At 39.4% G+C, this 15083-nt stretch overlaps 2 protein-coding genes across 7 annotated transcripts in view; both read left to right on the plus strand.

Moving 5' to 3' along the window:
• Positions 1-30: 30 nt before the first annotated feature.
• Positions 31-10497, plus strand: si:dkeyp-117b11.1 (B-cell linker protein). Of its 2 annotated transcripts, none has more exons than XM_034873006.1 (19): positions 31-379; positions 4748-4773; positions 4878-4912; positions 5009-5046; positions 5440-5533; positions 5637-5704; positions 5820-5871; positions 5984-6088; positions 6783-6811; positions 7331-7367; positions 7497-7575; positions 7811-7841; positions 8043-8079; positions 8204-8309; positions 8484-8521; positions 8714-8757; positions 8843-8911; positions 9321-9479; positions 9706-10497. In XM_034873006.1, the coding sequence occupies exons 1-19, from the start codon at positions 233-235 to the stop codon at positions 9820-9822; spliced, it is 1311 nt and encodes a 436-aa protein (XP_034728897.1). In that variant the 5' UTR covers positions 31-232; the 3' UTR covers positions 9823-10497. The 2 variants fall into 2 exon arrangements, with proteins under 2 accessions (XP_034728897.1, XP_034728898.1); XM_034873007.1 differs by having other exon boundaries at positions 32-379; positions 8213-8309.
• Positions 10498-13403: 2906 nt separating this feature from the next.
• Positions 13404-15083, plus strand: part of cltcl1 (clathrin, heavy chain-like 1) — a 28869-nt gene continuing 27189 nt past the window's right edge. For 3 of the 5 annotated variants that reach the window (XM_034872970.1, XM_034872969.1, XM_034872971.1), the window contains exon 1: positions 13405-13860. In XM_034872970.1, coding sequence (XP_034728861.1) covers positions 13819-13860 — 42 coding nt within the window. In that variant the 5' untranslated portion in view covers positions 13405-13818. Of the gene's footprint in view, positions 13861-15083 lie in introns of all 5 variants that reach the window. The other 2 variants (XR_004656819.1, XM_034872968.1) reach the window with 1 other exon arrangement.

Raw genomic sequence — 15083 nt, forward strand, 5'->3', positions numbered from 1 at the left:
GCATATGTGTGCATAAAAAGTTAATGATTAATTTCCCCTTTGATTGCGGATGGAACACCAAGAAGATGTTATTTACCAATTGTAGCAGATTATATAAAATTCTGTTATATGGCCATAATCAGTTTGCAGTAGGGAAATGTGAAGCCATGTCTGAGCTGCACAGTGTTTGCAGCTCATTTATAGTCAGACAGTCCGGCAGCAGGCGAGGCTGTCTGTCTCACGCAGGTAGGAAATGCAAATGAGATCAGTAAGAGCTGCTCTTCACATTCTCTCTCTATCGTTCACTTTCAATCTTCAAAACCATTTGCATCCAAAGACCGACACAAAGAAATTTCCCCATGACTTGAGCTGCAAGACTCAACATCAAATCATTACAATGGTAAAGTAACGCTTTATTTTGGTAATATTTTGGTTTACAACCTGATAACTTTGGGTGGAGGGAGAAGGAAGTGAGCAGGTGTTGTTAATGTTAATGACTTGAGTCAACTGTAAACTTCCTATGTAGTTACGTTTATTTCAACGTGTTTTCTTAGGTACTTGGAAAGATATGATGGCAGTTACACCCTTAAAAGTTGTGATTGGGTGGGAGTGTGAATGCAAACAGTAAAAATAACCCAGACAACTCATGGTGTTTGAAGATAATCTGAAAGTAAAAACACCTACTGGTATCAGCATTGTGCTTTACTATAGAATAAAGGTCAAAAAGTTGGTTAAACTTTCTTTAATGTTTTATTTTTTTCTAAGCGTTCCTCAATAAAAGGTGTTTCTTTGTTGACTTAGTTGAATTCATCAGATTTCAACCAAACATTTTTTAGCATTTTAAGTTTAAGTTTAATTTACTAGGAAGTCAAAACATTATTGAATCACAGTTGATACAAGAGATACTTTAAAATGAGTACCATTTGTGTTTTTAATGTGAAATGTATCAAATTAAAACATCTGGGAAAGCCAGCAAGCACATACATTGCACATACATACATTATTTGTTTCAGGTAGACCAAATAGTGTCACTTGCAAATACTTACATAAAACATCTCAAGCTTCGTATTTAGCTTGTAGTTGTTAGAATTGAACTATTTGAAATGTAGATTCTTTTCTTGCCAGTGATATTTCTATCACTTTCCCGTAATGTACATCAGACTCTTTTTCAGTAAACACAACCATGCAGTTGTCTGGAAGGCGCTGTTGTTCACTGACAGATGGTGTTGGAGTTCAGTCTGCAAAGTTTCAGGCAGGGCTAAATGTATTCATCTAATAACAAAAAAGTCTGAAACTCTGTGTCTACTTTTGAGAGGAGTTTGTTTATTTCAACGTTTGATTTTGGTGGGGATCTTTTTGAATAGTTTTATTATTTTGTCTGGTGCAAATGTTCCCAAATTTCTTAAAGTCCTTGTGGAGAGTCACAGAAAAACAGACCTACTTTCTTTCACAGTAAGAACACATCCTAACGTGTTTGCTCATAAAGTTTTCACTCTCCAGACAATTTGGTAACACAGACATCATTGTGTATAGGAAATATCTAACTACAGAAGCATTCATGGAGGGGTGAAACAGATAATACAGTCTCGTGTGAGCCTTCTTCCTGGTTTAATATGAGTTAGCTGTTGTCAACAGTTCATGCAGATAAAATGTTTTGTGGTTGGAGGAGTTCCCTGAGTGTTCACATGTTGAAAACAAACGTGAAAAAAATGGAGGTACAGTCTGTGATTTGTGAATACACTTAAACTAATGTGGAAAAGAGAAGAGCAGACAGTGTTGAATATCTGTCAATATAATTTGGTCAGCTTAACTAAAATTAGAAAAAATACTCTTTACATTTTAATATTTCTTTCTTCTCAATTATAAAAATTACAGATCATAGTAGCTACCTTAGCTGGTTATTTTTTCTAACAAAACTGCTAGTGTTATCACAGCTACACTCTTACTATTGTCTGAATAGTAACACGTTTGAATGAATGTCAGTGTGTCTTGTCCTTGTTTGCATCAGCTTTCACTTCATGGTTCCATGACTTTTTCCTTTTTCTTTCTGTTGGCCTCCGGGGCGGTGATAACACATTATCACCGGGGGTTCATCAAAGCAAAGTAACAGGCTGAAAACAAAGCAGTACATTGTCACTTTAACTTGACCCGGCCTTAAAATGCAGATCTTTTTAGAAACAGTGGGAGGTCACATTCTATGTACTGTAGCAGAACACTAATATATCCCTTAGTCCTTTTTTCACTTCTCACCTGCACTTCATTTGTCACCAGTAAAGCAACTGGGACAATTTATATTTTGTATGCCAATGTGTGAGAGATAGCTAACTCTGTAGTCCCTCCCTTCTTCTCTGTCCGCCTATGATAGTTTACTTTACATCAACACTTCCCCCATTGCTGCCTGGCACTGTTGGAAAACAGATACTGTCGCTCCACTTCCTGTTTTCACTTGACATGCCGTGTGCGTTTATCACCACCTTAGTTAAATCCCTGCAGATGAACTTTTCTGTGTTTGAACCAATAATAGGGACATACAGTGAGGAAAATAAGTATTTGAACACCCTGCTAATTTTCAAGTTCTCCCACTTAGATATCATGGAGGGGTCTGAAATTGTCATCGTAGGTGCATTTTCACTGTGAGAGACATGATCTAAAAAGAAAAATACAGAAATCACAATGTATGATTTATTTGTATGAGACAGCTGCAAATAAGTATTTGAACACCTGAGAAAATCGATGTTAACATTTGGTACAGTAGCCTTTGATTGTAGTTCCAGAGGTCAAATGTTTCCTGTAGTTTTTTGCCAGGTTTGCACACACTGCAGAAGGGATTTTGGCCACCTCCTCCACACAGATCTTCTCTAGATCAGTCGCGTTTTAGGGGTTGTCGCTAAGAAACATGGAGTTTGAGCTCCCTCCAAAGATTCTCTATTGGGTTTAGGTCTGGAGACTGGCTAGGCCACGCCAGAACCTTGATATGCTTCTTACAGAGCCACTTCTTGGTTATCCTGGCTGTGTGCTTTGGGTCAGTGTCGTGTTGGAAGACCCAGCCTCGACCCATCTTCAATGCTCTAACTGAGGGAAGGAGGTTGTTCCCCAAAATCTTGCAATACATGGCCCCGGTCATCCTCTCCTTAATAGAGTGCAGTCTTCCTGTCCCATGTGCAGAAAAACACCCCCAAAGCATGATGCTACCCTCCCCCCATGCTTCACAGTAGGGATGGTGTTCTTGGTATAGAACTCATCATTCTTCTTCCTCCAAACACGGTTAGTGGAATTATGACCAAAAACTTCTATTTTGGTCTCATCTGATCACATGACTTTCTCCCGTGACTCCTCTGGATCATCCAAATGGTCATTGGTAAACTTAAGACGGGCTTTGACATGTGCTGGGGTAAGCAGGGGAACCTTCATAGCATTTGCATGATTTCAAACCATGACGTCTTAGTGTATTACCAACAGTAATCTTTTTTAGGATCATTGAGACCCCACGAGGTGAGATGTTGCATGGAGCCCTTGTCGGAGGGAGATTGACAGTCATGTTTAGCTTCTTCCATTTTCTAATGATTGCTCCAACAGTGGACCTTTTTTCACCAAGCTGCTTGGCAATTTCCCCGTAGCCCTTTCCAGCCTTGTGAAGGTGTACAATTTTGTCTCTAGTGTCTTTGGACAGCTCTTTGGTCTTGGCCATGTTAGTAGTTGAATTCTTACTGATTGTATGTGGTGGACAGGTGTCTTTATGCAGCTAACGACCTCAAACAGGTACATCTAATTTAGGATAATAAATAGAGTGGAGGTGGACATTTTGAAGGCAGACAAACAGGTCTTTGAGGGTCACAATTGTAGCTGATAGACAGGTGTTCAAATACTTATTTGCAGCTGTATCATAAAAATAAATAGTTAAAAAATCCTACATTGTAATTTCTGTATTTTTCTTTTTAGATTATGTCTCTCACAGTGGACATGCACCTACAATGACAATTGCAGACCCCACCATGATTTCTAAGTGGGAGAACTTGCAAAATAGCAGGGTGTTCAAATACTTATTTTTCTCACAGTAGCTCTGCTTCAAAACAACACTAATTGCTGTGGGGTGGGGCGGCTTAACCAAAAACAAGAGATACAACTCATGAGGATAATATTCACAAGAACAAAATAAGTTACAGTGCAAATACTGAAAATCTTCAACCAAATAGGTAGTGTCTTTGATATTTCACCTGTGTAAAAGCAGCAAAGTGTATACATGCTCTGTTACAAGTAAAAATCATGCATTCATTATCATGTACATGCATAATGTTAGATATAATAGCATAAAAATATAGGTAATTACAAACAATCAAAGTGCTCTTTGTGCAAAATGGCCCATTTCAGAATAATGTATGTTATATTATTGGATAATAATTATTAATGCATTAATGTGTGCATAACTTTAATGTTGCAGCTGGTAAAAGTGGAGCTAATTTTAATCACTTTATATACTGCTGGGTAGTTTGTGAATAAAGTCCCATCTTATCTCAACCTCCAACAATACACAATCATTTCCGTTTTATAATACAACATTGCATGTATTACTCTGAATCTACAAAGAGAAGAGAAGCATTAAGTAGCCTAAAATTGCAGTAAAGTGAAGAAAGGTACAGGTAATCAATACTTGGTGACCTTCCACAAAAATCAGCCACTAACTCAGGCCTGACAATAAAGCTGATAAATAACTACTAGTAAATCAATAGAGGCATGCTCTAAATACTTATCTGAGGTTTCTGTTTTTCAGAGCTTCCTTGGAAAACTGAAGAAACTGTGAGTATTGTGTCCTTAAGCAAAACTTCATTAATGTTGCTGTTAATTTATTATGCCTGAAATAAAATGGCACTCCATTATCTTACCTCTGCTCTTCCTGTCAGACATAGTGGACCTCCAGCTCCACCCAGAAGGACAGGTGAGATTTAACCTCAATGACAAACAGAAAGGACAATGTTTTGATTCCTCCTATCTTAGTTTCCTCACTAGATTACGGACTTTCTTTTCCCAACAGATGACAATGCAGCGTTTTTATGGCCACAGGATGAGTTTGTAAGTAGAAAGACAACACTTGAACAACACTGAATTTGGGCTATTATTAAAGGTGCTTCATGTGGAATTTGAATCATCTGTATCTTTATCTTATTCTTATCATACCACCACATTTTCCACAAGCCCTGTTGCTTCTTTTTGTAGGGGATAGTATATTGCTGCTAGTCCATCCCCCTCTCTAAGAAAGACTTCTTTATCTAAATGAATTATAAAATGTTTTTTCAATTTGGCCTTTTACTCAATCAGAGCTATGTTGCTTGCAGAACATATAACTGCATAGTTTTTTGGTTTTATTAACTGATACCATTGTACTAATGTCTTATTATTAATGTGATGCTGACTGTTTGCGAAAATAGACCTTCAAAATACTAATTCATTTTCTTATTTTCTCAGGATGACGATGAAGTTGACACGTATGAAGCGCCTCCCTGTGAGCGTCCGGCTCTGAAAGTCCCTCAGAGAGAAGAGGAGGAGAATGTTTATCTAGGTAACAGCACTGCAGTGAGTCATTGCTGCCTATAGGGTTGGGTATAAACAGTTCCTGTTCAGCATACTATTGACAATTCTTTTGCTTGGTCTACATTTTGCAGAGAGGATATCCAATCCTGCTAGTGAGCAGAGACAGGCTGCACCTCCACCCAGACCAAGCAAACCCTCGGTAACAGCCGCTCACAGTGCTCAAATTCTGTTCCTGGGTCTCTCTGCAACCGCCAATACATTTGAAATGTGTTTAAATATAATGCATTTCTTTTATTAAACAATTTGTCATCCAGAAACCTCAACAGCATGCAGAGGATTTCTTCTATGATCCCAAAACCAAGAAACGTGAGTCATTCATCTGTATTTATTTGCATGTACACACAACAGTGCATTTGGTGATTTTGTTCATTCATTGTACAACCTCACCTCTGTTCATTTTGTTAACCCATGTATTCAGCACCTGAGATAGACAGAAATGAGAAGCCTGGGAGAAAGAAAATGATGCCTCCTGCACCGGTCCGCTCTGCTCCTGCTCCAGGCCCTGCATCAAACATTGAAGAAGGTGCTGTGATCACGTCTGCAACACAAATAAGTCTTTCATAGAATAAATTCATCAGCCTGAAAATGACTGTTCACTGAGAGTAAAGGTTAATGTATTAATGAGGTGATAGGACAACTTCACATGCTTACATTTATACTTGTTTTATTAGTTGTGTGCTTCCACAGAAATACAATCCCTTGATGAGCATAATCCCAACCAGGGAAAGCTTTTGCATTTGCTGTAGCTGCTGCACACCTGTTCTGGTGTCTCAAAGATCCCAACAAAAATCCTAACAGCTGAGCTGCATCTCAAGCCTCAGACTCAACTTAATCTGCAAGAACACCAAAGCAATCATCACTTTGCACCGATAATGTTGCCAAAATTGTCACATTGTTGGACATCAATAGAAGATTATTTCCACACCGTTTGACGTTGACAGATTGTCAACGGTCAAAGTTTCATGAGAAAACTATGTAAGCATTATGTAAGCACCTCTAGATCTGATTCATCTTTTACTTCTTTATCTTCTGCCCCACCAATATACCACAGCACAGAATGGGGGACACATTCTCTGGTCCCCTGTGTTTGACTGTGTGTGTTGTTGACTCTTTTAAACACTGTGTTCAGTCTTTTTTGGGCCGTTCACCATCACTAAAGGCTTGTATGATATCATAACAACACAAATCAATACCAGTATTTTCTTTCTGCATTTCAGATGTGTATCTGGATCCAAATGAAGAACATGTAAGATAAGATAAGATAAATCAACAATACTTAAAGCTTAATACATGAGGAGCAAAGAGCCTTGGTATGAGAGAATAATGGGTGTAACAGGTAATAAATGCCATGCTGTACACATGTATATGATTGGATGTTACCAGCCACATACAGTAGCTGTGAATTAGCCAGTCATGACAAAGCATGAATGAAACTATTACAAGCGTCAATGCTATGCCCGAACAGTGAAATGTTATGCCTCATTACTGGGCTTCGATGCTCATTCCCCACGGTTGGCACATTCCTCCATGTGTATAGATAAATTTGCATTGTCACAATATAAAGGACATTTTTCCTTGCCTCTGTTGCCTAGTGGTTGGTCTTGGTGGGGATTGTTGGGTTTCTGTAAATAACATCACAGAGTACAGTCTTGACTTGCTCTTTTATGAAAAGTGCATTAAGATAACTGTTGTTGTGATTTGGCGCTATATAAATAACATTTTATTGAAATTCAACTATAATAATATTTGTCATTTTGTGTTTCAGGAAGATAATGATGAGCTGTATTTAGAACCTACAGCTGGTAATTAGCTCTGTACTTTAAGTTTGCATGAACAGTTTGGTCTGTGAGTGATGATAAGACAGCAAATTTCTTTTCCTGGTAATGAAATGTTGAACACAAATTCAATTTTCCTTTCCTTCTGCTCCTCAGCTTGCCCTCCTGCCACTAGTGGGCTGATGAGGATGCCGCCATCTCCCAAGACAGCATTTGTACCTTCTTCCATACCTATGTGAGTGGACTTTAACCCAAAGCAGCTTTCTACTTACTGCATAACCGCAGCAAGTTGCTACGCACTAACCAGTGATATGATCTGTCTGCATGGCTTCTTACGCAATGCCACATCAGACAGTGATGCTACTGTGTTTTGCAGGAAAATGCAAATGCTGCAGATATACATGAAGCATTACACAGTAAATATCTGGTACTAAACACGCAATGAAAATGAATATACTCTCTATCTGCAGGATGAAGCCTCCGGTTCCCAGAGCTCAGTCTGTGAGTGTGTCCATTCATCTCAGTGTTTAGTCTTATAATGTTCTTATGCCATGCTCTGTCCTAATTCAAAGTAAGACTGTCAAGATAGAGGCTGATTTAGAAATGGAAGTTTTCATTCTCTCACTCTGTTTCCATTTCCTACATAGGAAATTAAACTCATCAGTGTAACACAGCAGTAACTTTTTATTTGCCTCCTTTCAGAATTCATTTTTGCCTTCCTTTAATGAGTTGACGACAGGTAAAGACCCCATCTTCTCTACTCTTTAAAAACTCATACAAAAATCATACATCAGCACAAACTACATCCAAAATAAATCATTTTGATTGTGATAATGTAGAGTATACATGTCTTTTTTTTTTAGCTTCTTCAGTTGAAGCAAGACGTGGCACATTTCCTACCAAACTCCCTCCACCAACTCCCAGTTATAAGCCTCGTCTGCCAGTAAACCTGAAGGAAGCCAAAGACAGGTAAGGGATGAAGGGTACAAAGAGATTAGTTGAAACAGCAGATGAAAGTGTTAAAACTGCAATGATTCATGTAGATTTTCAGCATGTTTTTGCAGTTGATCCCCATCTGCAAGTACAAGCATACATCAGAATTAAATTCAGTGTATAACATTAGCCTTCTTGTCTTTTTTCAAGCCTTCTGAATACTCCTATGGCAGACACAAAGCCTGTGGGTAAGCTCACATTTTTTTATCCTAGAGATGACTGTGATCATTTGGGGTCTGCTTAGTCTTCATTTAAATTCAAGCATTGCTTGGATCATACTTTGCTTCTTTTTAACCATATTTATTAACCCTCTGACTGTTCCCAAGTACGGATTTCCCAATCATGGGAAAACACATGACATTTTTTCTATCTCTTGCAAGCCATCCCTGGTGGTATGAGGGCAACCAAACAATCTGGGAATGAGGTATGTTATTGATCTGCACACAGAAAATCGAACACAAGTTTGAGAAAAGGTTTAGTCTGGTTAACATATATAAGTCACATTACAGGACAAAGAATGGTTTGCTGGAGATTGCAACAGGAAGACAGCTGAGGATCTGTTGTTGAGGGTCAACAAGGTAAACTAAACAATGTTATGTTTCCTTAATAATCTGTCAGTCTGGAGAGTCGTTTTACCACAACCATTTATTTTTATAATACGTTCTTAACCAAGCAAACTCAAGGGCTTAAGGCAAGGGTGTTGCACAGACGATGGGGAAATTTGCTGAGTGTTTATGTGCATACTTTTGCTGACAGCCAAACCTGAGTAAGACACCTTCATGTCTTTTTTTTTTTATTCACCATCCCCCTCATTCTTATTCCATCCCTCATTTTTGTTCATTTACATCCCTCATATTACTTCCCTGTTCTCTTGTAGTACTAATCGTCCTGACACAGCTTCCCAAAAAGGTTCTTCTCTATCCCTTTTTATTCCGTATTCTTTGTGTCATTCTTTTTCAGTTCTTCTTCTATTTTTCTTCTTTGTAGGACGGGGCCTTCCTCATCCGTCAAAGCTCAGCCCAGAGTTCCCGGCAGCCCTACACCCTCGCTGTGCTCTTCCAACAGAAGGTGTACAACATTCCCATCCGCTTCCTGGAAGAGCCACAAAGTTACGCCCTCGGAAAAGAGGGAAAGAAGAACGAAGAGGTGAGAGCAAATTAAATTTAAGAGAGCGGAGCAAACTAAAAACACAAAAAACACGGAGTGAAAGATGAGATCGTCCTCCTGCTCTGAACACACAACCGTGGTGAAGCACCACTCGTTTAAAAACTCCAGCATGTCCTTCATTAGAGAGTGTAATCTGATGTCCAGCAGGAACTTTAGGTTTTTCATTCAATCACTTTATTCTCCTTTGTCTCTCTTTCGCTATCAGATTTTCGGCACCCTCGATGAGATGATCTCTCACCACAAGAATAACCAGCTGCTTCTGATAGACAGCAAGAGCCAGGCCAAGCACACAACTTATTTAATCCACCCTGTACGCCCTTAAAACCATACTACTGGGAGCTTCTCTCATGGTTTCTCAAGCCACATGAGTTACACACAAGGATAATTGCAGTTTGAAACGTTTACAGTAGGTGAACCATGTCCCAGAAGTGTAATTAGAACCATCAGTGATACACCCAAAGTACTGTTTTCATGATGTTGTTTATAGATTGAAATAGACAATGCAAACTTTTGCTGCAATAAACCATTAGCAAAGAATATGTAAACGTCACAAACAGTGATGGTAAATGACAGCTTTAACTTACTGTAAAGCTCACAGATCCTCAAGTTATGTTGTTTGACAAAGTGCTTTTTCCTGTTTTGTCATCATGTTAGCAATGATTGCACAAGGTTAACTGTTCTTTGTTGGGATGAAGGGATGATGACTCACTTTTAAAAATACAAACAGCATGTCTTTGTTGTTATGTGATTTCAAACCACATAACACGTGCAGCTTAAACTTTCACCTTAACATTGTGCCTCCTGCTCATTTCCAGTTTTACAGTATGGTCATGTGTGATAATCCGCTGAGATAAATGTCTCCATGAATCATTTTATTTTAGTCACAAGTACAAATTTGGGTGTTTATCTTTTTCCAAGTTTGAATATACTGTATGTTACAGGTTTCTTTTCTGTGGTATATTGTAGACATTGTGCAATACAGTCAAGTCAAAATGCATCTTTTTATTTAATTTTTTTCACTAAAGTTTCCTTATATATTTACTGTTGTTGGCCAGTAAGCGGCTGGTCTTTATTTATCCCTGCAGTGTTTGTGGTTAATTGAGAGGATAGGTTTATGGTTGAGAAAGTCCTTTGATTAAATTCCAACATCCGCTGATGTCAAACCTCAACTCGCAATAGATCCTTGTCCAGTGAAGGTCAGTGTGGTGAGCGGAGGGTTTGTGGCTTTACCTAAGAAGCTGTGTGTGCTGTGTGTGCTGTGAGAACTGCTTCCAGGTGGCCATTGATTGCTGCCTGTCGAGCGAAACCACCTTCTCGGCCAAACCATAAATCTGCCAGCATACATGGCAGAATCCTTCCACATTGTAAAAATCACCATTATACAGATAACAAAAAACAACTCTCCATATCACGGTACAGTGGCAGACCCAAATGCACGACTCAGACAGGTAATAAAAGGTAAGTACTTTTATTGCCCAAAGAACAATGCAGCCGACAGTACAGCAGGCAGTAATCGTTGTCAAAAGGCAGCCAGAAGTACAAAAGGAGCAGGCAAGAATCGTAAACGGGAAACTAACTAACTTTGGCTAAAGTCCAAAAACACCAGGGAAGCAAACTTGAGAAAAAAACGCTGGAAAGAGTTACACAGAGACAACTACAATCTGGCAGAGGTGAATTGGGAATGGTAAGTATTTTAGTGCTGGGTGAGGGGAAGCTGAAAGCAAACAGGTGAATCACATTAGGGGCAGAGATAATAATGAAACGGGCGGGAAAGCAGACAAAGGCAGGAAGACAAGTGACCAAGGATGTAACCAAACAGTGGATTTCAAAACAAAATAGGAAGTAGATAAACAAACAGAAAACATGGAACATACTACAACAGAAACTTGAGAAAACCATGACAGTACCTCCCGCCCCAAGGGACGTCTACCAGACGTCCCATAACAAAAGACCCAGAAAGACAACCCAGGGAGGGTGGAGGGTAGACGGAGGAGAGCCAAGCAGAAAAACAAAACATAAAACAAGTCCAACAAAAAAAATGAAAAAAAAAAATTCCAGGATGCTCGTAGAAAGTTCAGTAGGCACCAACAAGTGCCAAGCATCTCTGGGAACTCTGTTGGGAAACCATTTCAGGTGACTACCCCTTGACGCTCATCAAGAGAATGCCAAGAGTGTGCAAAGCAGTAACCAGAGCAAATGGTGGCTACTTTGAAGAAACTAGAATATAAGACAAGTTTTCAGTTATTTCACACTTTTATGTTAAGAACATAAATCCACATGTCTCATTCATAGTTTTGATGCCTTCAGTGATGATCTACAATGTAAATAGTCATGAAAATAAAGAAAATGCATTGAATGAGAAGGTGGATCCTAACTTTTGGCCTGCACTGTATAACAATACAATATATACATAAAACAATACAACAATTAACAATAATTTGGAGGATTTAACAAAATTGGCAGCCAAGCTGACATTGCTTCCTTGTAGCTCCTTTAATTAGCAGTTAACACTAACAGAATATAGCAGCATTTTTTTACAGTCAAAAATAAAGGCTTTTAAACCAAATACTGTTTCAGGAGTAATGGGACCTGGAATTGGGGAAAATTTTACAACACTTACAGCCAAGGTGACATTGTTTTCTGCCATTAGCATGTAGTGGGACAATGTTAACATCATAGTGGTTTAAAAAAACACTAAAGTCCTGCCAACCTGGAGCGGATGACCAATCACAGAAGGCCAGCCTAGAGTTGCGTAACACTTAGGTGAGAGTAGAAAAAACTGTTGAAACCGGAGTGTTCAGGATTGTTGAAATCTGAACGTTTTAGCTCACAGGGATTTTTCTAAAATACGTTTCCCTCATTATTTGAACAAAAAAGACCTCCAACATTAACATTGTAGATATGATAGAAAACATAAAAAAGCATAATATGTGACCTTTAAGCAAAGGTCCCTGGCTGGACATTACAATTACATGACAAGCGTTTTAAAGTACTAGGCCACTAAGATGCATCAAGTCACAGATCTTAATTCAAAAATACAATTAATAAACTACAATTTCATGGAAACCTATAACCACTAGTTTATCACTAGGTAAATGACAGGACTTCTTATGTTATGCTTTATTAGCAATATTAAAAGATTTGAATCCACTGTAAATGCAATTACAAAATACAAATTTGATTCTTGATACAGTTTTTCTGTGTATTGATAGAATCCACTAAATTACAGGGTTATCAACCACATTTTGCAATTGAGGAAATTACAACTGTATTATGTGAGTCAAATCCTTTTGCAATAGCTTTTTGATCTCGAATGATGTACCTGTGTGTAATACTGACTAACGTCAGTAGTGTAGAGGCCTTTGCTGATTAAAAGGAAGTCATTTCTGACCGAGTGCATACAGCTGACAGGTCTAAATGATCACTGCAGTTTTTTTTAAACTTTTGTTTCCATGAGCAAAAATGAGTCCATGTCTCTTCATATGCATTTTACAAGACCAGAAAGTTTGTCCTAATAGCAAAAAAAGGGCAATGCATGACAGAAAGGTTTGCTAAAAACGTGACTCATTGTAAGCTAAGAGTATTTTTTTAATCAATTGTATATAAGTTTAAAAGATGCATAGTTTCAGCTCCTTGGAAACACACTGAACCTTCAGCAGTCTTGTTAGTTAGAAAGATATGCGTCTATCCATACAACAACACAGTTTTTTGATGGAAAGATGAGTGTGTGTGTGTATGTATATGTGTGTGCGTATGTGTGTGGGTCTGTGTGTGTGCGTGTGTGAGATTTTGAAAAATTCATGCAAAGGTGGGGCGCTTGAAACGAACCCTGATTTCGAAGTTTGTGGGAAGGAAGGGGGAAGGGGCTGCGGCGGAGGGGTACAAACTGCACATCCGACCGTTTGCAATGACAGCTTGAAGGAAAAAAAAAAAGAATCCACAACACAGGGAGCACATGAGAAGCCATTACTTACAATAACTCAGCGAGGGTTTTTAGGACAGCCCCGAATCATCACAAGGCTTGTGGAGGAGCTGGTTTACGCACCAGCAGTAGGCTACTTGAAGTGGACTAGTTTTCTTGGCGGAGGTGCGGAGTTTATAATTCAGAATTCAGGATTGGTGTAGGGGGGCTACTGAATGGGAGCAGTCACTGGATTCGTGTGATACCAACACAAGCCGACCAGTCCACCTACTGCCCAACATATGACTTTTGGGGACGTTTAGGGCACACAAAGAACAAGATCACCGCTACTCCTCCTTCTGTCCCCTTTCCCCTTTCCTTTCTCACGGATTCTTCAGAAAGATAAATCTTCCAAACATGGCTCAGATACTGCCGATACGATTTCAGGAACATCTGCAGGTAAGCGGACGCAGAAAAGCCCTAAAATTAATTTCAGCTAATTTCTTTTTGCGCAGCTCCTCGCCCATGTTGGTCCGCGCACACATGGCACATGTCGCATTTAAATGGAATCTGAAATAGGGCTGCAGGGTGGTGCTCAATATAGCTACAGGCCTAGTTTTCTCCTGCCGGGCAGATGATGACTTGTAAAAATTGACAAGTCAGATCGTATTCAGCTCCAATGCGGACCGGTGTGTGTCTGTATACGCCGCAGTTTTTTTCCAATTAAGTGGAAAAACGCCGCTGTCATTTTCAATCCGCGATGCAAACCGCGTTGTCTTACTTTGCTGCGGACAACCGAGCTCAGCTGTTGGTAGCCTACTAACATTATAACTGAGACCTAGAATGGCACTCCAGCTTTTGGCTACCATGTTGTTGTCATGTCCTGCAGCAACATATTCCTACTTTGTAACCTTCAGCAAGAACACCGGTCAGTGTGTCCCTGCGAATGCTGGTCTTACACTGACTACATCACCAAAATATATTGTTAAGATGGCCTAATGATTATGTGAGCTGTTTTAGACAGTGTACTTCCAGAATATGTGTGTAGAAATATAAGCATTATCTTGCTCAGAAACAACACTTCAGAACACTTGAGTTCAGAAAAGGGCACCACTCAGCTGTAATGCAGCCAGTAAAACACATTATTTGAGTAGTATCTTGATATTGCAATAACCCCATATGAAATCTAGATTCTTATTAGAGCATCAATAATATTGTCACGTGTCTCCCTGCTCTGCTCGTTTGTATTTTCATGCTGGAGTAGCATCTGTGCAGCTTCAAAATGATCAGCATCAACATGACAGAGTTCCAAAGGCAGTCTTTGGTTGGCAGTCTCTTGGTGGAACCCCCCCCCACCAAATACCCCTTTTCACATTCTGTGACAAAAAAGGAAAACAAACGTTATTTGCTCAAAAACTATTTCCACTAAGCCCCCCTTTTTATCCTTGGTTTGGTCTTTGGTAATCGTTGTCCCATAGCAGTGCTTGGTGCCTTGCAGCCCAAAAGAGAAAGTTTGTGACGCACCCCTCCACCTCCCCTCCTCTGTAGCCTGTTGTTATGGTTACAGCAGGCAGTGAAATGGCCTTTCACTAGAAAAAAAGCACACAGCCCCCACCCCCCTCTCTCTCTGCTCCCTTCCTCTGGCCGGTAGCCCCACTTTCGTCAGCCAAAGATCCTTTATC

Source organism: Etheostoma cragini, chromosome 5 (assembly GCF_013103735.1).
Source record: "Etheostoma cragini isolate CJK2018 chromosome 5, CSU_Ecrag_1.0, whole genome shotgun sequence".
Classification (NCBI taxonomy): domain Eukaryota; kingdom Metazoa; phylum Chordata; class Actinopteri; order Perciformes; family Percidae; genus Etheostoma; species Etheostoma cragini.